At 52.6% G+C, this 24,558-nt stretch overlaps 6 protein-coding genes across 6 annotated transcripts; 3 read left to right on the top strand and 3 right to left on the bottom strand.

Annotated features, from left to right (window-relative positions):
- Window positions 1-451: 451 nt before the first annotated feature.
- J4E90_003426 (uncharacterized protein) lies at window positions 452-2,282 on the top strand (the record flags this gene model as incomplete). The annotated part of the gene is made up of 3 exons (XM_051432996.1): window positions 452-573; window positions 621-1,971; window positions 2,019-2,282. The coding sequence occupies 3 exons, from the start codon at window positions 452-454 to the stop codon at window positions 2,280-2,282; spliced, it is 1,737 nt and encodes a 578-aa protein (XP_051292894.1).
- A 377-nt stretch (window positions 2,283-2,659) lies between these two features.
- J4E90_003425 (uncharacterized protein) lies at window positions 2,660-3,851 on the top strand (the record flags this gene model as incomplete). Its single annotated transcript, XM_051432995.1, has 3 exons — window positions 2,660-3,401; window positions 3,516-3,751; window positions 3,804-3,851. The coding sequence occupies 3 exons, from the start codon at window positions 2,660-2,662 to the stop codon at window positions 3,849-3,851; spliced, it is 1,026 nt and encodes a 341-aa protein (XP_051292893.1).
- A 3,093-nt stretch (window positions 3,852-6,944) lies between these two features.
- On the top strand, window positions 6,945-8,015 carry J4E90_003424 (uncharacterized protein; the record flags this gene model as incomplete). The annotated part of the gene is made up of 2 exons (XM_051432994.1): window positions 6,945-7,619; window positions 7,737-8,015. The coding sequence occupies 2 exons, from the start codon at window positions 6,945-6,947 to the stop codon at window positions 8,013-8,015; spliced, it is 954 nt and encodes a 317-aa protein (XP_051292892.1).
- Window positions 8,016-8,184: 169 nt separating this feature from the next.
- Window positions 8,185-9,695, bottom strand: J4E90_003423 (uncharacterized protein; the record flags this gene model as incomplete). The annotated part of the gene is made up of 2 exons (XM_051432993.1): window positions 8,185-9,501; window positions 9,552-9,695. The coding sequence occupies 2 exons, from the start codon at window positions 9,693-9,695 to the stop codon at window positions 8,185-8,187; spliced, it is 1,461 nt and encodes a 486-aa protein (XP_051292891.1).
- Window positions 9,696-10,489: 794 nt separating this feature from the next.
- Window positions 10,490-16,231, bottom strand: J4E90_003422 (uncharacterized protein; the record flags this gene model as incomplete). Its single annotated transcript, XM_051432992.1, has 1 exon — window positions 10,490-16,231. One exon carries the CDS (start codon window positions 16,229-16,231, stop codon window positions 10,490-10,492), a length of 5,742 nt encoding a protein of 1,913 aa, XP_051292890.1.
- A 5,347-nt stretch (window positions 16,232-21,578) lies between these two features.
- Window positions 21,579-23,172, bottom strand: J4E90_003421 (uncharacterized protein; the record flags this gene model as incomplete). Its single annotated transcript, XM_051432991.1, has 2 exons — window positions 21,579-21,907; window positions 21,963-23,172. The coding sequence occupies 2 exons, from the start codon at window positions 23,170-23,172 to the stop codon at window positions 21,579-21,581; spliced, it is 1,539 nt and encodes a 512-aa protein (XP_051292889.1).
- Window positions 23,173-24,558: the final 1,386 nt, after the last annotated feature.

Below are 24,558 nucleotides of genomic sequence, written 5' to 3'. Positions count from 1 at the left end.
ATGCACGAGCCCTACGACATACCCAGTACAGCCATGTTGTATAGAATAGCTGTACTATTGATGGTGCGGTGATTCAAGAACAGGCTGTTATCTTGGGGATATCCAGAGTTCTTCCTTACGGCACAAAACCTACAGGCTCCTTCGTACTTTCCGGGTCGAGCGATTCGGAGCTCAGGTTCGCAGCGGGGCCGCCTCGAGGCACGGAACAAGCATTCACATATTCCAACATGGCGTCGAAGAAACAGCAGCAGGTTTGTCCACTCAGTTGTACGCGCAATCTGTGTGTTTGCTAACAAGTTGCCAGGAAATGGTCCAGGTCGGTGTGTGCCCATCCAAGTCACAGAGAGCGTCATAGTATCCGGGGTAGCTAACATATCGCTTCCCTGCATACAGACCGATCCTCGTACGTTGCACACTGCAGTCGCATACCCGTTTTGATTGCTGATATTCCATGCGCAGCTCTGGCTCTCCTTTCTGGCGAACGACGTCCAATTCCGCTTCCTCGCCGCCGCCGAACAAGAAGGTCATCGGCGCATCCTATTCCCATGCCGACATACTCAACTTCAGCTCTTTGTACGTTGCTTTGTATGCTATTAATGGCCTGTAGCTGATAGTCACAGGAGCGTTTCCGGTTCCAACTCACGACCTCGAACCCCGCCATCGGCAACCCACAGTCGCGAGTCAAGCGCTGCACCGAGCCGGTCTAGCAAGACCATATCGCCCCGTCCTGCGCGAGCCACGTACAGCTACTTCCTCAATGACACACATCAAGACTGGAACGAGGGGGACGAAGACGATGCCGACAACATGTTTGAGGATGACGAAGACGAGTTTGGGCTCCCGAGCATCGCAAACATGCGGAGGAAGGGCCGGCGGAAACAGCCATCCAAGACGAAGGAAACCGCCGGGCACGTCAGCAGGGAAAGTCTGGGCTCAACGGCGTGGCGTGGTATAGACAGTGGTGATATTGCAGAGGAGCGAGGCATACCCAACTACCCGACCGCAAAGAAGATTGAAGGGAAGATCTTACGGCCGCAGTACCAGGAAATTCTTCGAGATCCCGCAAACTCTCTGCATCTCATTTCGCATCCTAGTCTACCCCCGAATGCCTCAGCGAAGCAGGTCGAAGAGCACTCCGCGCGCACAACAAGGATCAACAAGTTCAAGAGGATACTGCAGGCGAGCACCATATCGCTATCAGACCTTCGCGACTCAGCCTGGTCAGGAGTCCCGTCTGAAGTACGCGCAATGACATGGCAGATCTTGTTGGGATACCTGCCAACTAGCAGCGAGCGGAGGGTCGCGACACTCGAGCGCAAACGGAAAGAGTATCTGGAGGGAGTGCGACAGGCCTTTGAACGAGGTACATCTGGTAGTGCTAGCGCCGTAGCATCTGGAATGGCAGGCGGCGCTGGCTATCCTTCAACAAACCGTGGACGAGGACGTGGCTTGGACGAAGCTATATGGCATCAGATCAGCATCGACGTGCCTCGGACGAACCCCCATCTCGAGCTCTACAGCTACGAAGCGACGCAACGGTCTCTCGAGCGAATACTATACGTGTGGGCGATACGGCACCCTGCGTCAGGATATGTCCAGGGCATCAATGACTTGGTGACCCCATTTTGGCAGGTCTTCTTGGGCGCCTACATTTCAGATCCGGATATTGAATTTGGCATGGATCCTGGACAGTTACCAAAGCAAGTTTTGGACGCCGTTGAAGCGGACTCCTTTTGGTGCCTTACCAAACTCCTTGATGGGATTCAAGACAACTACATTGCGCATCAACCAGGGATCCAAAGACAAGTGGCTAGTCTTAGAGATCTCACAACGCGCATCGATGATCAACTGGCAAAGCATCTCCAAAATGAGGGTGTAGAGTTTATACAGTTCAGCTTCCGATGGATGAACTGTCTTCTGATGCGCGAGATATCTGTAAAGAATACGATACGGATGTGGGATACATACCTGGTAAGCTACGTAGCCACACTCTTAAGTGCATCACTAACATTGTCTAGGCCGAAGAGGATGGGTTTTCGTCATTCCACCTCTACGTATGCGCTGCGTTCCTCGTAAAGTGGTCCGATCAGCTACGAAAGATGGACTTTCAAGAGGTCATGATGTTTCTGCAATCATTGCCAACGCGTCAGTGGACCGAAAAGGACATTGAACTATTGTTAAGTGAAGCCTTCATTTGGCAAAGCCTATTCAAAGGCAGTGGCGCGCATTTGAAGAACACAGGCTCAAGAGGAAGTGGCGTAGGGATGGGACCCGACTTCTGAATCAATTGCTGCAGCACAGTAGGTATTGCAATACCAAAGCACGTACGCAGCGCCTACACGAGTTGTCGTCTAACGAGGTGAATCAAGGAGAGTGAACTCCTGACTAAAGACAGCAATCAAGCTCGCGCTTCAACGTATTGGCAAGAATGCCCTTTCCGTTGTCCGAGTCGCGGTCGTCACTTCCGCCTCGTCAGTTACCGAGCGGCAGTTACCCCGCCCTTTACCCCACCATACGTCACACAGCTTCAGCAGTGTATCCAGATGGTGTTCAAAAGATCGACAAGTATTTCTACATCGTGGTTTCTCTAGAGTGAACTCATCAGCAAGCCCTCGAAGTTGTCACCTTCTGGACCGTTCCATATATACTTGACACTGCTATGGTACCATCGCGTCCTCCATTCCAGGATCTCCCACTCGACAAAAATGGTCCACCCGGAAACGCATGGGGCCTGTACGGCCCAAACGACGAGCTCGGTGCTCTAAACATGATTACACCATCAGCCGTCAAAGCAGCGGCCCGGGAGATACAAACCGGTGACCGGGTCTCACTTGACTGGTATCTCAACTTACCATCCCATCCATCCTTCAACCGTCCATCTTTCTCCTGGAAGATGAAGAACAAAGAACATCTAGATGGCGCGAAGAGAACCGTCAACGACGACCATCTGGATTTCAACACGCAGGGAAGTAGTCAGTGGGACGGCTTCCGCCACTACGGTTACCAGAGTGCAAAGAAGTACTACGGCGGGCGCTCACAGCAAGATCTCGAGTCCTCGGAAGTCATTGGCATCGATCGCGTGGCCAACTCTGGCGGCATCACAGCTCGGGGTATCATTTTAGATTATCCGCGGTATCTTGAAAAGAAAGGCAAGAAAGAAGTGTACGCGCTCGAAGCCAACAGCATCACGGCGGAGGAACTAAAAGACATGGTGCAAGAAACAGGTGTAAAGACGCGAGAAGGCGATCTGCTACTCTTACGAACAGGATTCACGCGTGATTACGCCAAGCTAGGCGAGGAAGAAAGACGGGCGATAAAAGACAAGCCACCGACGTTCTTGGGCGTACAGTCGGATAAGAACACGCTACAATGGATTTGGGAAAACGGGTTCGTTGCTGTTGGTAAGCATCCGCTCGTCTTACCTCATCTGATCTTCTCATGATCCAACGTCTCCTTGGCTTTTTCTCAAACACCTCCAACCACAACTCAAAGTACGCTCTCTAAAGATTCCGCAGCATCCGACGCGCCGTCGTTCGAAATGTCTCCGCTCGTAGGCCCACACAGCGCCCCAGGTGGTATCAACGCGGGTGAAACCTGGGAAAACGAGATGCAGGGCGGTGGCTTAGTACATCAATGGCTTTTGGGTGGATGGGGTGTCATGATAGGTGAGATGTGGGATTTGGAGCGGTTATGTGAGAAGAGTAAAGAGTTGGGCCGGAGTACTTGCTTTGTTAGTAGTGTGCCGTTGAAGGTAACGTCTTGCCAAGTTGCTGATACTGAGACATGAGCTGACTATTGCGTAGGTACCAGGTGGTGTTGCGAGTCCGCCGAATGCCGTTGCTATCTTTTAGCTGGGAGACGCTTCTCGTGGCACTTGGCATTGGAAAGAGGCGCCATGCAGATGAGAAGACGGGAATGCGCTGATATGGTGTTGTAGTATCAGTCTCGGGTGATAGAGTAATACGAGATACGACGTGCCAAGTCGGTGCTTACGCTCATCTCCTCTCCGCGCGGAGTTCTCTCCAGTGGCCAGCACACGAAACTGTCAGGAGTTCGTCATCGCGACCCTTGACGGGCCGAACTCTGCCGTACAAACAATCAATGCAGACGACTTCGCAATACTCCCCCATATCCTTCACGTCCATATTCATGACACTTCCTCCACGAACAACCACTCATTCCTTCACACCTCCACCCCAGACACATCTATTTTTACCCTAGCAAGCCCTACGCATGCAAACCATAAGATGCGGGGAACCCATGTCCCCGAAACCGGGTAAGCAGTATATTGCGCCAAGGCTGTTTGTACTTCATTTCCTCCTGCCACCCAACATCATCTCGATGGCTTGGAAAAGCCTATCGCTTTGACCACCACCGCCATCGCAGCCGTTTCACCCGCTTCTCCCTCAACGTCATCATGCTCATTTGCTGTTTTTGGTAGATCAGCCCCGTCAATTTGCTCAGCACGTGGAGGGAGCATTTGTGGCGTTTGTACTCGCGCCAAATATATAGATTTGGTATGTGTGGGATTGAGTTCGCATGTAAGCCGTAGTAGTGAAGCTGTCTGTCGGCGTATATGCGACGGCGACGGCTGAGGATCTTCGTGGACCGTGTTCCCCGGTGAAGCTTTTGGTGGGTGTTTGAGTGGATTGCGGTGTATATATTACCTCGTGTACGCCCGTGTTCATCTACATTCTTTGCAGCAATTACACATCCCTTCCATCGCTCGTACAGATCATCAAGCCTCCAACATCATCATCAAAATGAAGTCTTTCGTCCTCATCGCCGTCCTTGCCGCTTTCGTTGCGGCATCTCCTGTCGTACCTGCTCAAATTTGCACAAAGATCTGTCTCTTTGAAGAGCCAGACTGCCCAGGTGGGGTATGTTATCAACTTGCCACATTTGATATGAGTATTGTGCTAACGTGGAACAGGTGGCTGTCAAGTCTGGTGTAAGTATCTACTACACATGTGCTCTTCGATTGGCGAGGCTGGTATGTGAGCTAACGTGATGTAGGAATGCTGGTCCTGCTGCACCAGAGAATAGAGTGCACTTTTGACTCAGATTGGGGCTTTGCTTAGCTCGGGCAGATTACGGGGGTGGCCTTGATGCACTGCTTAGAGAACATTTGGATGGAGATTCGTGGGATCTGGACTATCATTTGATGAAATTACGGAACGCATGGAAGGCGGAATAGATATGATGTCACACGACGAACATTGTCTTCCAATCAATACAATGCCAGAACCTTCGCATCCATGACCTTTGGTTTCCAACTGCTGCCTTCTTGCACCTTGAGTCATTATATTCCCGATGTTCATACGCTGATTGTAAATGGTCACATTGTCGCTGTTCCCGCCTACCCACTCTCTACACTACTATGCCACGCTGTTCCGAAGTCTGATCTTTCTCTGAGCTCTTACTGACCTAGTGGTAGCTACGCGTTGTGTTACTGGCCAAGCTCCCGCTGAGTACATCCTTTTGTTTGTTGGTCGCATTTTCCGTTTTCGAGTTAGATTCATAGCGATGTTTGCAGTGGACGTCAGCCATAAGCTGAGAAGTCGCACAAACAGGTGCGTTCTTGCGAGTCTAGAGCGTGCCTTCTCATGCCATCCTCTTCCGAGTAATTCCATTTGTGGTGGCGTTGGGCGCCTTTTTGGTAGCGAGTATGTATATATCCTTACATGTGTCCCCTTGATTTCAGTCCTCATCTTTCACTCTCGTACACAAGCAACTTCAGTATCATACCATCAACATGAAGACCTCCGTCGCCATCACTCTGCTCGCCGCCCTTTTAGGTGCTGCTCTTGCTACCCCAGCACCCAGGATTTGCGATCGCAGATGCGAGGCCGGGCCGCCTACCAACTGTGGTGAGGGATGGGTATGTGAATTCGTCTCTAATAGAAGAGTGATTGTGTGCTAACTTGTGTCAGGAACCTGCACAGCTTGGTGTAAGTACACGTCGCTCTTCCGGCTTGAAGCGATGCTGAAGGGAACCGAGCTGACATGCGTAGGCTTGCTGGGCTTGTTGCCGTATTTGAGACTTGATATCGGGATCTGGACGTCGATAGCGATCTCAAACCGACTTCAGGTGGAAATGGGATGCGGATAAGAACAACGGCGGTGTTGGGATCCTTGGCCGGAGACTTGCGAGTTGAAGAAGACGGCGACGACCTTCGGGCACATGTCAAGACATTATCTAGGTAGCGTATAGTCCAAAGAAAGAAGTCTTCTCTGTCGCATATAGACGTTTCCAGTTCCGCAATCCTTGTTCCATTTCTAAAGTCATGTGAGTACCTCAACTACTTCACGTGAAGACAAGCAAGATCAGTGTACGGATTAACGTAATTGATGCGCAAACCTCGTACACCCATCTTCAGCCAGAATTGTTTTCTATCCATGACTCTCCGATGCTTCCAAGATTCGCTCACCTAAGCAGCCTCAGTCTGAGCAAGAAGGACCGTATCACGCAATACACGCCTTTGTCGACGAAATTCATGTCCTCCATCACAGTTACCAATCCTTACTCCAACATCAATACCCGTGGACATTAACCATACGGTCCGATTACCAGATCGTTGACTCCGCCGCGCAACTCGTCCGAGAAATCCCGTCACGACTACGGCACGCACCAAACACGGTACTTGGGAGCATACGACGTACTCGAAGTGTATCGTGATAGCGCAACATGCCGTTAAGGTTTGCGACCTTTGATAGGCACATAGATTGGGTGGTTGGTATGATAGTAACGCCGCGGTGAAGCCGAAAGGTTAAGCAACGGGCCGGTCGAAGTACCAATTCGATGCGACGGAGGAGTCTTGCTATGACGATGTAATTGAGTATATATACATATATCCCTCTCTTGCCATCTTCCCATTTAGAAACTACAATAACTTCAAAGGTACCATTGCCATCAAAAACAAAACACCACACCATCATCCAAAATGGGCCAACAATTCAGCCAATTCTTCCCCCCAGCCCCCGCCTTCACGGAGACCTCCCTCCCCAATCTCAGCGGAAAAGTCTTCATCGTCACAGGCGCCTCAGCGGGTATAGGAAAAGAGCTCTCGCGTCTCCTGTACACGCACAACGCGACGGTCTATCTTGCCGCGCGGTCCGCCGAAAAAGCGCATGCAGCGATATCCTGGATCAAAGAAGCATGCCCCGAATCCAAGGGAAACTTACAATACCTCCATCTGGATCTCGACGACCTCTCCGGTATCAAAGCCTCCGCCGAGTCTTTCTTGGCGAAAGAATCGCGATTGGATGTTTTGTTCAACAACGCAGGCGTCATGGTACCCCCCGCTGGAAGCACGACGAAGCAAGGGTATGAACTGCAACTCGGCACGAACTGCGTTGCGCCGTTCTTGTTTACCAAGCTACTCACGCCGGTATTGCTCGAAACAGCAAAGAAGGAGGCAAAAGGAAGTGTTCGCGTAATCTGGGTGAGTTCAATTGCGGCGCAGATGAGCGCACCACCTGGCGGAGTGGACATGAGCAATCTGGAGTATACCAAGAATGTGAATAATTGGACAAAGTATGGCATGAGTAAAGGTGGGAACGTATTCCACGCCTTGATGTATCAGAGGAAGTATGGCGGCGAGGGGATTGTTAGTCTGGTACGTTCTTCCTTCCAGGTTTTTTTTTGCTCGTTCCCCCTTTCCTCACGCTCTTCTTTGAGCATTGCCGTTCCGGGAGTTTCTTTGCATCGATCGACTAACGAAAATTTACTGCAGGCGCTTAACCCGGGAAACCTCAAGTCGGAGCTTGCACGCAACATGAATCCGGTGCGTCATGCTTGTTTGATGTGGCTCTTATACCCGGCTGTCAATGGTGCATACACCGAGCTGTTTGCTGGTCTCGCACCTGAGGCTGCAAAGCTCAAAGAGGGTGAGTGGGTCATTCCGTGGGGAAGGGTTGGGACGCTGAAGAAGGATTATTGGTCTGAGGCGGGAAACAAGACGGCGAGAGCGTTTTGGGAGTGGAGTGAGAAGCAGGTGGAGCAGTATGCTTGAGGATGTCGCGCTGCTTGTTTGTTGATTCTTCTGTCATTTGTGAATCACCTACCTCATCATATGCCGATTAATGCTATTAACTTCACTTGGAAAGTGTTCGCGGCCCTGTGAATGACACATTCGTATATACATTCTATCATTCAATCATTTATCCCAAGAAGATCAGTTATCAAGCCTTCTTCGCATCCTTAGGGGCCATAGCCAGAAGCGTGTCCGGATCCCTAATGCCAGCCAACTGACCCTGCTGCGCACGCTTAACGGTAAGCGCAGCAATCAGAGCAGCACCGACACCAGAGCCGTCCTCAGCGGGAAGCACCTCGACAGGGTCGTTCTTGCCCTTGCCGTACTTGGCGGGCCAGTCCATGATCTCTTTGAGCGCCTGGGCTTGGCGGATCTTGAAGTGGGGGTACTTTGTGAAGACGGAGCCATCGGCACCGACGTGCACTTCATCCCACTTCTTGTGCTTGCAAATGGCACCTACACCACACGCGGTGAGACGAGCAGCACGTGTGCCAATGAGTTCGGCAAGACGGCGGATGAGCTCGAGTTCGGGCTTCGTGCAGGTGATGCCGAGCTTCTCTTGGAAGAGATCTCCTGTGTCTTGCAAGTTCTCGAATCGGTCCTCCTCGATTTGAGACAGGAATCCGGCGTCGAGAGAGTAAGGCTTGTCGAGCTTGCTGGCGTTCTGGCCCTCAAACATGTGGCATTCGTTACCCTTGTGCAGATCCTGGAGGACGAGACGGAAGATCTCGCCGAGGTAAAGACCGGCGACCATCTTCTCGAAAGATTGCTGACCGGGTCGTGGTGATTCCTTGTCAACGATGACATCGTACTTTGTTCTTGGGAGGATCTGGTGTTCATTGTCGAATGCGCCCCATTCGCAGTTGATGGCCATTGGCAGGCTGGGGTCGAGCTTCATATCCTTCAACTTGGGGATGGAGCCGCAATCCTCCATGTAGGCGGCGTTGCAGCCGGTACCGAAGATGCAGCCGATCTTGATCTTGGTGTTGGTATACGCGGAAGCAATCATGGTACCGGTCGTGTCGTTGACCAGAGCCGCAAGCTTGATGGGCACACCGCGCTCCTCAAGAGCCGCTTTGAAGCCTGGAACAACATCCACGCCCTCCATGCCGGCGACGTCGAAGCCCTTTGTCCATCGCTGAAGAACTCCGTGGTCGATGGCGTCTTGCGAGACGGGGTATGAGAAGGTGAAGCCGAGAGGCAGGTGGTTGAGCTGCTCGCCCTCGTGGTGGTATTCGATGAACTGCTGGAGACAGTCGGCAACGTAGCCCCAAAGCTCTTCGGCAGTTCCCGTCTTGAGCTCCTCGGGCATGCGGTACTTGGATTGTATGATCTCGAACTCGCCCTTCTCCTCTGTCAAGGTGACTTCACAGACACGCAGGTTGGTGCCACCCATGTCGAGCGCGAGGTAGCTGCCGGTCTCGTTACCGTCGGGGAAGGCCATGCACCAGGTGGGAATCATGGGCTACCACAGTCAGCTCTATCCTGGAGAGCGCAAAGCAAACTGCGACTCACAATGCTTCCGCCCTCCTCCGACAAGCCCTTCTCAAGCTCCTTGACGAAGTGGTTCGAGATAGCCTTGAGCTTGTCTGTGTTCACCACGAACATCTCCTCGAGCTTGTCGATCTGCTCCTTCAGATCCTTCGGCATGTCCGCCATGGAGCCTAGCACGGTGTTATCCCATCTGTCCTTGTGTACGATAGCGAGGCCGGAGCATACCCCTGCGGGAGGGCGGTTTCCTTGCGCCGAGTAGAACCATGATTGCGGTTGTGAGGGTGGTTTAGGTAGGATTGGTGTTATCGCGAGAGAGGCGGTGGTGTCGCTGAAATCGAGGGTTCAGGACGACAGGTGGGGACCTTGACGTAGGGTGTTAGTCTCTGTATGACGAAGAGGCTAGAACACTAGAAAACAGCTCAATGGCCATGCCCAGCGGCCAATCCCACTTTTGTACACGATATTTGCTTCTCCACCCGCCCAGGTTGCTTTTGGACGTACGTCGGGGGTGCGGCGGCTTACCAAGATAGTGTAGTAACGGACCCCCGCTGTTGAGTCTGCCAATGGCTCGCGGGCTTGTTCAGTAAGCGGTGTAGTCGTCAGGACAGGCGTCGGATGATATGGGGAGACGATGCGCAATCGGGGGGCACGAGCGTAAAATCGGTAGCTGTTGAGCTGGCCCCCGCCATCCCGCGCGCCGGAGCAGGAGACGGCTCCGATGACTTTTGGTGCCATGACGCGCCTCTAACGTGGGCTGCACGAGGCTTGGTGGGCTGAAGCTCCTGGAACCCCTCGCTTGCGCTAGCCTCATTCCTCTCCACCACGAGAACCGCCCACGCAGCCCCGATTACTCAGCACGACACATCTCAGATGGAAGCACATTCAAACTGAAGCGTCTCTTCATTAAGCATTACACACTACATATGTACAAGAATTAAACCTCACGTCCCTGATATCATCTAAGATGCCGTGCAAGCCGCCGCACCCTTCGACGTCTTCGTCACCAGACTAACAACCGTCGCGGTACTCTTCGCAACTACCGTTTTGGTTTTGGGGGCCCCAGTAACGGTTTCCGTCTTTACTCCGCCACCTAGAGTCACCGTCTCAAACTTGGTGCTCGTAGAGACAGGCAGCGTAATCGTTGTCTTGGAAGTCACGTCGCTTGACTGGGTTACGACGATGGTTTCCTGCGCTGCGAGGATAGTCGAAGTCTTTGAAGCGGTCATGAGGGAGCTGACCGTGACTGCTGGCTCAGTGACTGTTGATAGGACAGTCTTGGTGACAAGGTCGGTGGAGTAGACCGTGCTGGTGGAGGCCTTCAGAGTCGTGGTTTTGCCGATCTTCTCTGTTGAAACAATTGTCGTGTAGTAAGTAGAGCCTGCCTGAGCGATCGTCGATGTCTTCACCACGGATGTGACTGTGACTGTGCTGGTGCTGGCCTTCAGGGAAGTAGTCTTGGTAGCGATGGACAACTCTGTGACAAAGGCGGTCGAGCCAGCTTGAGTTGCGGTAGCTGTGGCTACGTAGCTGCTCACGGTAGTGCTGACGGTGACCGTGGTAGTGCTAGCCACAGCGCGAGGAAGGACGGCACCTCGGCGGACCAGCTTCTCCGCGCTGCGAGTGGGAATGCAAGAGAGCGTGGTAGTGGACTTCTTGGTAGTTGTCTTGATGGACGTGCTACTGATCGTGACTGAGTCTTTGGGTTGCACCGTAGTCGTCTTGGTGGTGGTCGGCTCGATCGAGATGGTAGTCTTGACTATTGTGGAAGCTGCCTTTTGAGTCTTCGAGCTCGTGATGAAGACTGTGGATCCCTCGCTGACGGTGATTGATGTTGGCTTGGGCGAAGAGGTGGACAGAACGGTAACAGTCGTGGTGCCCTTGACCGTCGAAGTCGTAGCGCCCTTGGTTGTCACTCCAGCTTCGGTCACGGTACCCTTGACGACGCTGGTCTTGGTAACAGGTTCCGGGGTAACAGTAAGGCCAACATCCTCAGTTACTACCGAAGTGGCAGTGGAGGTTACGTCAGGAGAAACGATCGAGGTGGTGGCAGTGACCTTTAATGTGCTGGTCTTGATGATGTCGATGGCACTGATCGAGAACGTCTCTGTGCTTTTCACCACAGTAGTCGAAGTGACTTCAGGGGCGGTGACAAAGGTGCTCGCAGTAAGTGGGGCGATCACGGTAGTCGTGGTGTACGCTATGACCAACGGTAGACTACTCGAAGAGGTGAGACTCATAGTAGACATCGAAACACTGGCAGACATTGTTGATGATGATATGAGGGACGAGGATGCAGTGCTGCAAACCTGGGGCGAGCCCATACCAATCGCAAACGGCTGAGTATCGACGAATCGGAAATCAATGAACGCAGTCGTGGCGAAGAAAGAAGCAAGCTGAAACTGAGCAACATCGTTGTCCGAAAGCTGCTGGGAAAACGCAGCGCGCTTGCAGATATCAGAACCTGGGCCAGTGTTATGGTACTCTCCGTATGTGACACCATCAGTTTGCGGGTTGGTCTTTGACCACTGCGACCATCCAGCCGGGCTGATCATAGAGTCGAGGTAGCAGCCAACATACGCAACACGAGAGAAGCTATTCCATGGACGACCAAGACTGACGCTGCTAAACTTCCCAGATCCAGGTGCAGGCACGATTCTTGACTGATCGAACACGAAGCCCGCAGCAGTTGTGTTAGCCGTACGCTTGTGAGCTGTGATGCTGATACCGTCTTCGTTGGAGGCGATCGTCGAATCAAGGAAATACGCAGACCCGGAGCCATAGATAAAGTCCACGTTACCCTCAATGTAGGTCTTGAAGGTGAACAGGCTACCAGAGATGCTGAGAGTGTCCTGATTACCATAGATCTGGCATCCGTACAACGCGGCGAACTTGCTGCTTTGAACAGCGAAGCCGAGCGAAGCTATGTTCTGCTGCGTGCCGTTGTTGTTTCGGAAGTTGATGTTGAAACCATGGAAGTAGTTGCCCTTTGCGTAGACAGTCGCTCCGTCGGTGTTGCTACCAGAGGTACCTTGAGTATCCACACCACGGCTAAATTGAATGGTAACTTGGTTCTTGGAGTAATCATCGGTTGAATCGGAGTATCCACGGAAGATGGTGTGTCCGGACTTGGCGATGATGAGCTGCTCCTCGTAGATACCAGGGTAGATAAAGATTGTGGCATTCGTCTTGCTCGTAGTTGGCGCAGCGTTGAGAGCCGCTTGAATAGTATCGTATGTCACGACACCAACGATCGGTGTCTTGGAGACAATGAGAGCATCGGCCGGTGGGGTCGTGCCATTGAAAGTAGAATTGCCGCCGACGACGATAGGTCCAGGTGGTATGACAATGGGCGCGGAGGGTTGTGGAGTGACGATGGAGTTGAAGTAGGTCATGTCAATCCACTCTGTTGAGTCCATAACAGAAGCCAAAGAGTAGGTATCAGAAGTGAGTAGCGTGGCATATCCGAATGACTGACGGGCAGCAACGTTCTGCTCCCAGTTCGAAGGACCAGAGTTGTTGAACTCGGCAAAGGTGATGTGATCGGTACGTGGATCAGTTGCGGACCAGATTTTCCAAGCGGCAGGAATAATGGTAGCGTCGAGATACGAGTTTTTCACGACAACAAGCGCGTACTGGGAGTATGGACGGCCGAGGTAAACCTTCTGGGTTAGGTCGTCGACTGCATTGGGAGCCGCAGTGAACAAGCACTGATCGAAGATGTAGCCGCCAATATCGGTGCTCGACTTCCTGCTATGCGCCGTGATAGCCGATGACTTGCGCTTGGCACCGATCGTACATCCCTTGAAGTATGCTTTGGAGTAGCCCCAAATGAAGTCGATGGCACCTCCAATGTAGCACGACTCATAGTATTGGTAACCGGCGGTAGCTCCGTTCAGAAGGGTATCTTGCCAGCCATCAAACGAACAAGCGTAGAAGGCGATGTCATTGCCGTATATTGAGCCCGCGAGAGTCACGTAGTTAGGTTCGGCACCATCGAGGTTATCGGTGTTGATCATGTTGACGTTGTACATGCTAATCCTGCTTGATGCGGTAGAAAATACGGATGTTTCCGCGTTCGAGTGTCCGACGGGTAATGGGGAGACGGATAGACCACGAGCGAAGGAGACAGTGACTTGATTGTCCTTGTAGGCTTGACCTGGATTGCCCGTGGTGTACCCGATGATCCTTACGGCACCAGGACGGTTGACTGACGGGATTTGCTCATTGTAGGTACCCGGGTAGATGAAGATGGTTTGGTTGGTCTTGTCTTGCGGAAGCGAAGCGAGTGCGGCAGTGATGTTGGTGTACGCAGCACCGTTGCTGCCATCCTTGGAAACGATTACAGCGCCTAGGGGCGGCACAGTACCGCTGTCAGGATGAGCATTGACAGTTGCAGTGGTAGTCGGTCCAGTCACGGTACCGTTGGTAGAAGGGGACGGAGATGGTGATGGCGAGGTGGTCGTGGGGCCTGTAAGGGTGTACGAAGGAATCGCATTATACGCATCCATGTCCAACCATGCCGTGCTGCCGATCCATGCAGCAAGCGTGTACTTCTCAGCCTGGGACGCTGTCAACTTTGTGGCAAAGTCGGCCCGCTTGGCTGTGTCCGTCCAGCTGCCAGGGCCCGTGTTGTTGTATTCGCCGAATGTGACTCCTGATGTCTGAGGGTTGTTTGTCTGCCATACGGTCCAGCCAGCGCTAGAGATATGCTTGTCGATATACGAGTTCATGTAGATAGCGATGGAGAACTGGCTGTAAGGTCTACCGAGGTAGGTTGTGCCGAAGGTGTTGCCGTAGGTAGCACTGTATGTGATGACTGAAGAATCGAACACATATCCACCGGGGGCGTCTGCGGTGGCCCTGTATTGTGCTGAGATGAAAGCCCCAGGCGTGTTGCTAACGATCATGCACTGATGGAAGTATGCGGTGGAGAAACCCCAAATGAAGTCAATACTACCCTCAACATAGCAGTTGCTGAATACTTGCGTACCCTTATTAGCAAGTAGGGTATCCTGGAAACCAATAAAGGAGCAACCATAGGCAGCAATGTTCGCTCCATAGAAGTCGGCAGCCAGTGCTGCGGTGTTGGAAGTCTGAGGGTAGGTGTTGACAAAATCGATGTTGTATAAAGCCATTCCCGAATCGCCGCTAGGCTTGGAGTATACTACGGGTGTTTGCTCGTTCTTGCCAGCACTGGTAAGCTCGCCCCTGGAGAACTCAATGCGGACCTTGTTCATAGTGTAGTCATTGGTGAAGTCGGTGAAGCCCCTCAAGGTGACCTTCCCCTTGCGAGTGATGGAAAGCTGCTCAACGTATGTACCCGCGCCAATCTTGATCGTATATGGGATGCCGTCGTTGGGGAGGGCGCTGATAGCTGACGTGACGTTCGAGAACTCGCATGGTCCGGGTGTCTTGGAGACTATCAGAGTCGGAGACGCGGCTGCGATTGTGCAAGAGGCTACTGGGGTAGCACTGGTCACTGTGGAAGCAGTGATAGTAGCGTTCGAGATGGGGCTGGCGGTACTGGCCAGCGAAGCCATCGATGAAGCTGATGAAGACACCGTAGAAGAAACAGTCGACGCAGCAGATGAAGCGGAAGCAATCTGAGCATCATACGATGCTTTCAATGACGCAACAATGTTCTGATCAACCCATGCAAGCGAAGAGCTAGCGTAAGGGTAGAACGCACTTCCGAAGACCTTGTCGATGGTAAATTGAGACACCTGATCGGCCGAGAGGAGGACATCGTAGCCAGGGCGAGCTGCGGCGTTCTTGCTATAAGAACCGGCACCGGTGGTGGCGAACTCGCCGTAGAAAGACGGAGTGGTAGCCGCTGAAGGGTGAAATCCAGCAGGGGCAATCAAATTTCCCATTGCTGTGTTCCGATAGATTGCCACTGCACCGTCGGCGGCTGGGGCCGCCAAAAATACGTTGTTGTTGGTATATCCTGTCTTCTGCTGTATCGAGCTCGAATCGAATACGACCGTGGAGTTCGTGAAGGTACCTCCGTTAGGGGTTCCACCCTTGCTGTACACAATAAGAGCACTCGAGCTGAGAGGAACGATGGTGGACTTGTACAGATAGATAGTCGGGTAGTTGTAGAAGAGATAATTCGAGCCCTCGATGTACGAATTGGCGAAGAAGGCCGTTCCGTAGGTAGCTGAGACTACAGTGCCACCAGGCGAGATGATGGAGCACCCATAGAAAGCAACATTGCTTCCTCTAAGCGAAACTGTCGCCGCATTGGCTCCTGAACCAACAGCAGCTGAATTGATGATGTTGATGTTTCGGACGGTTACACCTTTGATCTTATCCGTACCAATGCTGAATGGAACGGTAGTGGCAGCGATTGTGACTTTGTTCTCGGAGAAGTCATCCGCAGCCGTTGGAGAGGGACCGGCGATCGTAACAGTAGCCTGTCCGATGACAGTGACGGCCTCGGAGTAGGTTCCAGGGAGAACGGAGACAGTGGCGATGCCGCTATCTTGTGCAGCCTTTACGGCTACATTGATGGCGGTATAATCTCCAGATCCATCGGTGGCGACGGTGATAACCGACTTGGGGCCTGTCAAGGTGGCCGAAGTGGTTGTAAGAGGCGTTGGCGATGTCGAAGAGCGACTCGCAATACTCAGAGTGGCATTAGAGGCACTACTCTGAGCAGCCGCAAGCCCGAGCAGGGCGGCAACAGCGAACGAGCGCATAGCGAATGACGATCAATCGACGAGGGTGAGAAGCGAGCGATGGAAATCAGGAGTACATGATGTTAGATGATACTTAAGCTCGAAGACCCCCATCAAGGGTTTACGGGGCTCACACCGAATTGGGTATACTACGACAACGTGGTCTGGATCCCGATTACAATATGACATCCCGTTAAACCCGCTTTCACGCTTGTCGCTCGACTCGTAGGTACATCTGACAGGGTAGATAGCCGGTGGGTCTCTTTAGAGATGCCAGGGGACAAAAGCCACAATCGATAGCTGCTGCCGTGTGAGATACTCACCGTGGCAATCCGTTTTGATCAAAAACCCATCGCTGATGAGATGCCGCTGTTGGGAAGATAGTCTTGTTCATCAATATTGATGGTGCCGGCTTTAGAGCCAAGCGGTACCTACTAACGGGCATAGGATGCAGGAACGAAAGTAAGATCCCAAAGAACTATGGCAGGCTAAGAGCGTTCCTGCATGGCGTACACCTGGGTAGGAATAATCTTAGAAGTGTCGCCCGTTGCTTGACGAATTTCCACGCGTGTTAGCGCGACGTGGCTTACGCTCAGTGTCGGTCCGGCCAATTTCACCGCGCGAAAGAGCCACTAACCTGAACGCTTTGAAGGCGAGACTCCAACATCGAGCCGCGGCGGTACTCACGAGTAAACAGAGTTGGTACCGAGAGGGCAGGTCTCATCCCGGCGTTGATCGACTAAGTGGTGTGTTGTACATACGATCCACCCATGCATCGGCAGTCTGGAGCTCTAAGGGCCAGGGTGATGTGGATATGAAAATCTTTCTGGAGAAGGACCCTTGCACTTGTGTTAGACCACGAGGGCATTGCGAAAACCCAGCGTTTCCCAGATAAGCGTTCAGAGTCGACATTTTGGGGTTGGAAGGTCTATCCAGTGTTCTGGGCATCGGATCTCGTACCAGGTAGGACAAGCCTACGTCTAGCGGCAAAAAGTGGCGCGTCGGAAAGCTTGGTAACTCAGTTCCTGGCGTTCGGTAGCTGCGATAACGCGTTTAGGAGGCGTTGTGATTCAGCTCGCTATTCGCAGTCCATCGGGCGAGAGAAAAGAGTTGTTCCTCCAATGACTCTGGTCGTTTCCGCGGCGCGAGGACTGTCGGGAAGCTGCGACGGACAGATTGTTGTCGCGATAATATCCACAAACGCTCATCTGCTAGGCTGCGGCTGACATGGATGACAAAGGCCCGAATGACTTCGGGTACGCTTTACGGATGAACAAGTGCAGGGGCCTTCTGGTGTTCGAGCTCGAGTCCTGATGGCATCTGTTGGTGGACCGTTCATAGGGCTGGTAAGCATGACGTTGCGAGTGCCGGCAGGCGCGGTTCCGTGCGACGCAAGACGCCGCTCACCCGTCCGTTGTCCAGAACTTCGGGCTGCGACGCAAATTCCCAAGGGTCTGTTAGTCCAGGGGCATCATGCGATTCAAACTGCTCCGCGGGGCCAGACATGGTGTTGTCTCACACGGAGGAAAAGAAAGTTGAAGGTTTGAATGGAAGACGCGTATTAACCGAGATAGCCCGGTCGTTCCCCGAGATCGCATCCATGCAAAGCTCGTCCTTCCCGGAGCTGCTCTCTTTATCAACCCATTCACTACTTCAAGCTCTGCTGTTTCTTGGAAGTTGGATTTTCTCCCACGAACGCCTTCATAAGTTCCTGCTCGACCTGCTCATCAACAGTGGGTGGTAATGAAACGGCCGCTGTCCAACAGATCAAGCCGCCACCACCAAACAAAGAGAATGCTACAAAACCCATCGCCCGCAGAGGTAGCGCACGTGGCGACGACCAGAACGTGGGAATCAGATAGTAGGCTGTAACCATGAAGAAGATACTTATGCCAACTAAAGCATTGGTCAGCGCATGGTCGTAACTATGCCGACAGGTGTGGAGCATACTTAGGAAAGTGCGACTTTCACGAGGTAATGCACGTTGGTCTTTCTGGTTGAGGAGTCTGGTTTTGACTTCTCTATACACACACCATCCTTCTTCCGGACCGAATATCTCGAGATACATCTTTGGAGGGTAGTCGCGCATTTCGCGTCCAGTGCCAAGCTTCCACTTGTCTGCTATGGCGCTTGCATGTTCGCGCGAGAGTCCACGCGAGACTGAAAGAACTTCAGTCAGGAACTCGCGAATACCGGCCGGAGGAGCGTCGGGTTCTGGAATGATGAGCTGTGAAAGTGCGTACAGCGGCGCCTTCTCCTCGCGTCCACCGTGGTTTTCAAACGAATTCCTCGACATGTCTTCGTAAGAGGAGGATACATGTACTCACTCACTTCAAAGAAAGAAAGTATAGGGACGGTGACTCTAATTAACCACCTGAGCAAAGCCGGATGATCGGCGTTGGTTCTTACGTCAAGGCAACAACACAGCCCTGGACAAGGCTGAATTCTTGGCAACCTGAAACACGCGCGCAGTATAGCAGATAAACCTGCCAACCAGAGACATGTATCAATTCATCCTATCCCTAATCCCTTTACTACATTCCACTAACGAAACCATGTTGAATGGTCTGCGTTACACTACAGGCTTACACCGGAGGCTACCAAGGTACGTACATGCCCAGGTGGTTACTCTCAGCACAGTCACGTGCATCTCAATAAGCGAGCGGAGCCGGCACGTCGCCCAGCAAAGCCCGCTCGGCACGGCTGATAACTCCCGCTGACAAGCGACGAGGCGGGCGTGGGGCTCCACACTGGGGATCGATGTTATTGGGGAGGTATGACAGGCTCAACGCTCCCCGCTCGCCCGTACTCTCATCAACAAAAGTGCACTGGACATTGTTGGTCTCACCTCGACCACTGCTCGCTGCCACCCAGTTGATGCATTGCTCTGCTGTGTCGAGGGCCAGATTCTGACCCTGTGTACATTGAGCCGCCGGTGCGTCGGGCGTGTCCGGGGATGCTGGTATGTAGCGCGTAGCGATGTATGCTCCTCCTGTGGCAAGAAAGAAGGGTGAATTCAGGAAGGTCCAGAGGTTTTCCAAGGTCGATGCTCTCCATGCACGCTCGATCTGGGCGATCACATATTGGGTTGATCGGGGAAAGTACTGCTCAGGAAGGCCGCCGATAGCAATGAAGCATGAAGCGATGGCGGTGCAGTAGGGTTGAAGGTTGTCGAGCGGCATAAGCGCAAGTTCGACCTCGTACGCTGGGTTTGGGCTTCGCTCTGATGGGACAGCGCTCACTTTGGCGTTCTCAGCAGGGTTCTCGTTTGGATCTTCTGCAAGTTTGACAATGTGTATGTCGTCGAAATCGGGCAGAGGCTGTGTGTTGGCAATGCGCATGGTGGAAGACCACTCCTCAGCACGTATGCCTCTGAAAGCGTTCTCTGCTATCTGTTGGAGGCGCCATTGGACCTTTACACATGCATAGTTAGCGATCGCACACCGGAATAGGAGATAGCGCCATCGCTTTCGTCTTGCAACTTACACCGTCATCATCCTCGAACAAAGCCCCATGCTGGAAGTTCGAAGGGTCGTCATTGACCTGGGACTGGACAGAATCTTCACGCTTGCTGCGCGGGATGATGGGAAAAGCGTTGTAGGAATCGAACTGCTGGTAGGCACCGCCGACGCTAAGGCATGCACCAACATTCCCTGTTGCGACTGCGTTCTCGAGAGGACAGTTGTCACCCCCATAAAAAGCGATTTGAAGGTCTTCCTCGGTGTCTCCTTGAGCAATGTAGACGGAATTGGCGTTGATGCTGTACAAGCTGCCGTCCTGGCACCCATCATCAGGCGTCAAGCCAACTGCTCCACCAAGACGTTCGCCTCGGCACTGTATTCCGGTATAGAACTGAACATCGTAGCCAAGAGAAGGCACAATGAGGGTAAAGAAGCCAGCTGCGATGGTGATGCGCATTGTGACTGAAGTTTTTGGTGAAGAGATAGCAGTGTCAAAGCGGGTTGCTGTCGTGTCAATACCGGAGGGGGGTTGGTCTTTTATGTCTCCACCACTGCTGAATTGAGCCGAATATGAAACCATGAGGTTTACTCTTTCCAGACTCACCTCGATACCGAGGAGGGGATACGACACGTTGCCGCATACCCAAGAAACGTACGACATTCACGCGACAGGCCTTTAGGACCCAACGATGATACCATATGCTACTTAAGGAATGCCATGGAAGATCAATTGCAACCCAAGACATTAGGCTCGCAGTAGATTCTCGATGAAAGACTCCCGAGAGATGGCACCTTCACGTGGCCAAGATAGTAGAGCATAGGAGGATGCTCTAAGAGAACTCGAGATTACCTAGGTATGTACTAACGCACGATGATGTACTATCAAGACCGGATAAAACCCAAGAACCCGCGTGTTATATATGGAAGTTAAAGGAATTCTGTGCTGCAGCAAAAGTCACTTCAGATTAGGTGGTGCGGCGAAAGTTACAACTGGGCTGTACTCCACACGAAGTGCAAGGAGGCTGCTTTGTTTAGAGATAACACATCTTGCACCCCATGCCACCATGATAGGTGAACATGAGCCGCAAGCTCCCTTTTAATGAGCCGCACTAGATGCTGCATCAATACCACCCGGCAGATCTGCAAGCACTTCGGCTCAGCAGACGACGGGTCTTGGTATATCGATGCAACTATACTTCATGCTATCTCGTTTGACACCACCTAGACAGCCATACCTTCGGCTTGTGCATTTTTCTCCGTAGAAGTATACTAATTGGTCCATTTTAACAGCGAATCGGTCACCTGCATAAGTAACTGATCTTCCGGACGACGAATCGGTTTTTTTACAGATCATGAGAAGTGGCCCGCGAAGAGAGAAAATGTTGAGACAATCCTAGTACATGCCTGCATTAGAAAGCACGTCTGTTTTTCAACAGCTTCCCCTCCATTTCTCACCCGTTGTGTACTTACGCCATTGCGATACCTTCTCGCTTAGATGTCCCCTGTCTTATCCCGGTTCAAAACACGCATCCCACCAAGAGGGCGTAATCCGCGATCCGAGAAGGAACATCTAGACGTCTTTCCAAGCGATCCTTCTCGTTGCTCAAAGACGGATAGGAAGGAAGGGCCAAGACGGGCGAGCGGCAATATACTGTTGATCCCGCTTCGGCGTCGCCGTGGCTGGAAATGACATAGAACATGTTCTTGGGGGTGGCTGAAAATCTCGCCGTGTTTCTCAGACTGGAAGGTGACATTGCTTTCGGGTTTTGCAAAAGGAAACTGGAGTGGTGGTGCGATGGTTTGAAAGGGTAGGTCACTTCCACGTAGATGCAGTGTCAACCTTGATTGAACACATAACAATTCATTACTCATATCCTCATCCCTTCGCACATACACACTCTGGGTATCTACAAAGTGTACCTGAAGCCCTCAAGGCCCTCAATGATCTTGCCTCCGTTGTTCGCACGCTTGTTTGCCATCCAGAACTTCAAGTTGAGCAACAGCGAGATGATGATGATCATGCCAGACGCAATCATGCAAGCAACGATACCAGGGACGTAGGAAGGTGCGTCCTGGGTACGGAAGACAGTTCCACCGATGATACCACCGATACCGCCAGCGCCGACGAGTGTAGCGCTGCAGAGAGCGCGCTTCCACTGGCCGCGGATGTTGTTGGCTTGCCATGTGAGGATGCAAGGGACGTTTGCGTTTGCAGCGGCGGTGGCGAGGAAGACACCTGAGAGTGGTTGTTAGTGCATGTACAGAGAGGGCAATGGGAATGAATGACTTACCAAAGTATCTGACACCGACGTTGGTGCTGAAGCCGATCATGGGGAGACCGATGAGAGCGAGGACACCGTTGGCGATGACCCATGGGCTGCGGATGTGGTACTTGTCTCCTGCCCAGGCGAAGCCAACCATGACGAAGGCGGCGAAGACGTAAGGAGGTGCGATGAGGCAGTTTGCTGCGGCGGGGCTGAAGCCCATACCGTCCTTTAGGATGATGGGCAGGAAGTAGGCGATGGCGTAGGTGATAGTGGTCGTGAACATGAAGATGAGAGCAAAGCCCCAAACTTTGAGGTCCATGGCGCCCGCGAGGTAACTCTTGAGGTTAAACTCCTCAGCGATGACATCGTGGCGGTCTTCTTCGATGCGGGCGACGATGAAGTCCACTTCGTCTTGCTCGAGGAACTTCTTTTGGGTCGCGCTGGGCTTGGCTGCTAGCTCGGGGAAGTCAACGATGAAGTACCATCCTACGACGCCGATCAAGACAGTGATAACACCTTGCATGATGAAGATCCATCGCCATCCTGAGAGACCGGGTCCGAAGCTGACGGGTGTGGTGGGCGCCTTCTTTGTGGGTCCGTAGTGGGGACCAAGCCAGTATGCTGCTTGTACACCCTTGCCGTTGAGCAGAGAGAAGAGGTAGCCTAGAATACCTGAGAAGGCAGACGAAAGCATACCAATGAGGAAGAAGACGGTGTTGCGCTTCTGGAGTTCGAATCGCTTGTACCAGCATGAGAGGAGGTATGCAGAGCCGGGGAAGAAACCAGCCTCGAAGATACCGAGGAGCAGACGGAGTGGGATGAGTGTGTGCCATTCCTTGACGAAACCGAAGCCAATCATGACTGCTCCCCAGATGATGACGATAGATGGCAGGAAGAGTCTTGGACCAAGCTTCCTTAGCACAACGGTAGCTGGTGGCTGGAGTGCGACGTATGTGATGAAGAAGAGTAGCACGATGATGCTGTATCTCTCGCCAGTGAGCTTGAGATCGACACCCATGCCGGCGACCATGGCGACACCTAGGTTGGTTCTGTCCATGAGAGAGACACAGTACATGCAGCCGAGTGTGGGGATGAGACGAAAATCGACCTTGCGGACAATCTTCTTCTGCTCCTCGGGTGTGAAACGACTGATGGCGGCATTGCTGGCGGTTGTGTCGGACTCGATGCGTTCTAGGGTGGCGACGTTGCCCTTCTCTTCAGCGTAAGAGGCCATGATAGTCGTTGGAGACTCTCGGAGTCCTCTGAGGCCCTTCAAGGGGGTAAGATGTAAACCTTGATGAACGACGAGAAGATCAACAAGGAGTAAGGGAGAATAGAAGAGGAAATCTGGCTTGTGATGGAGGAGGATGAAGGAGAACTAAAACCACAACTGTAGGATACTCGACCTCATATACGCATCGGCTTCCCCAGACTACTGATCTCGCCTTCCCCAGATTCTTTGCGGCCTCGGCTCCACCGTACCCCAGACTCTCCAAAACTTAGCAATTTGCATTGAGTACTGACAAGCTCTCGAAGCTATCTCGCCTACGACCTATCGAATTGACACTGGTACGGAGCCTCAAGCCCATAGCTCCGGAGACGATTCACCACAGCGGTTAGCAGTACTCATGCCAAGCAGCTCCAAGCAGCATAGCATCCGCGATAGTGCTGTCTGGACCCGGCATTCTGGCGGTCTTGACTCCGGTACAGCGCGCAGGCGCATGTCAAGGCGTTTCCGACAGTCACGCCCAGCCTATACCCCGCGTGAACAGCCATTGTGGTGATGGAAATCCGGAGGTGGCTGCGACAAATGGGGTGGGCTTTTGGTGGTTTGGAGCCTGGGCAAGCACTTAGCGGGGTGTCCGCTGTCCGCTACGGGCACGTGGCGTGGGCCCAGACTCTCGAATCGAGGTCTTTTGCTAGACAACTTGCCGACAGCCATTGCCATCCAACATTGGCAGGGCATCTTCCGCTGGCTCATCGATTGATTATCGAGGTGTTGATGTACTACGAGCGGAAGCGTTCCACGATGTCTAGATACATGTGAAGACGATACCTCCTGGTCGAGCGGCGAAAGTAAGTGCGTGAAACTGTACTCCGTCTAGCTACACATACGCTGCTGCTGCACGTTAATACAACTGTTCGTATAACCAGACCGGCAGGCCTTCAGCTTTGCCACTGTGTTATCGTCGTCTGAACTCATCTGGGTTTTGCACAAGATGCGGAATTGCTCATGGTCGTGATCTGATCATGCGCCTCATCGGCCCTTCTTCCGGTTCTTAGCTGTAATGTCTCCATGATTTGAGACATTCAATGGCGGATATTGTAGGATGCTGTTTCGAAGTTTGTTCTACTAACACAATCTTTGACGGGTTTTCCCGCTCGCATGGCCTCTTAGGCTCTCCAAACGCTAGGGGTATCAGCAGTCATGTTTTTGTTTGAATTTTCGTGTGGTTGACATACGTCTTGCAAACAGCATCTACTGTTGTTACTCCGGTGTGGGGCGTCGTGCGGTGATGGGATCCTTCTTTGTTGGATACTACGTCTTGCATAGCGTGTCGACATGCGAAAAGGCTATCGATGCAAATGTTTCCCATCCAAGGTGTGGCGGTCATCGTAT

This window comes from Alternaria incomplexa (genome assembly GCF_024043165.1).
Source record: "Alternaria incomplexa strain BMP 0042 chromosome Unknown scaffold_4, whole genome shotgun sequence".
NCBI lineage: Eukaryota > Fungi > Ascomycota > Dothideomycetes > Pleosporales > Pleosporaceae > Alternaria > Alternaria incomplexa.
This window is presented reverse-complemented; position numbering and strand designations above follow the sequence as displayed.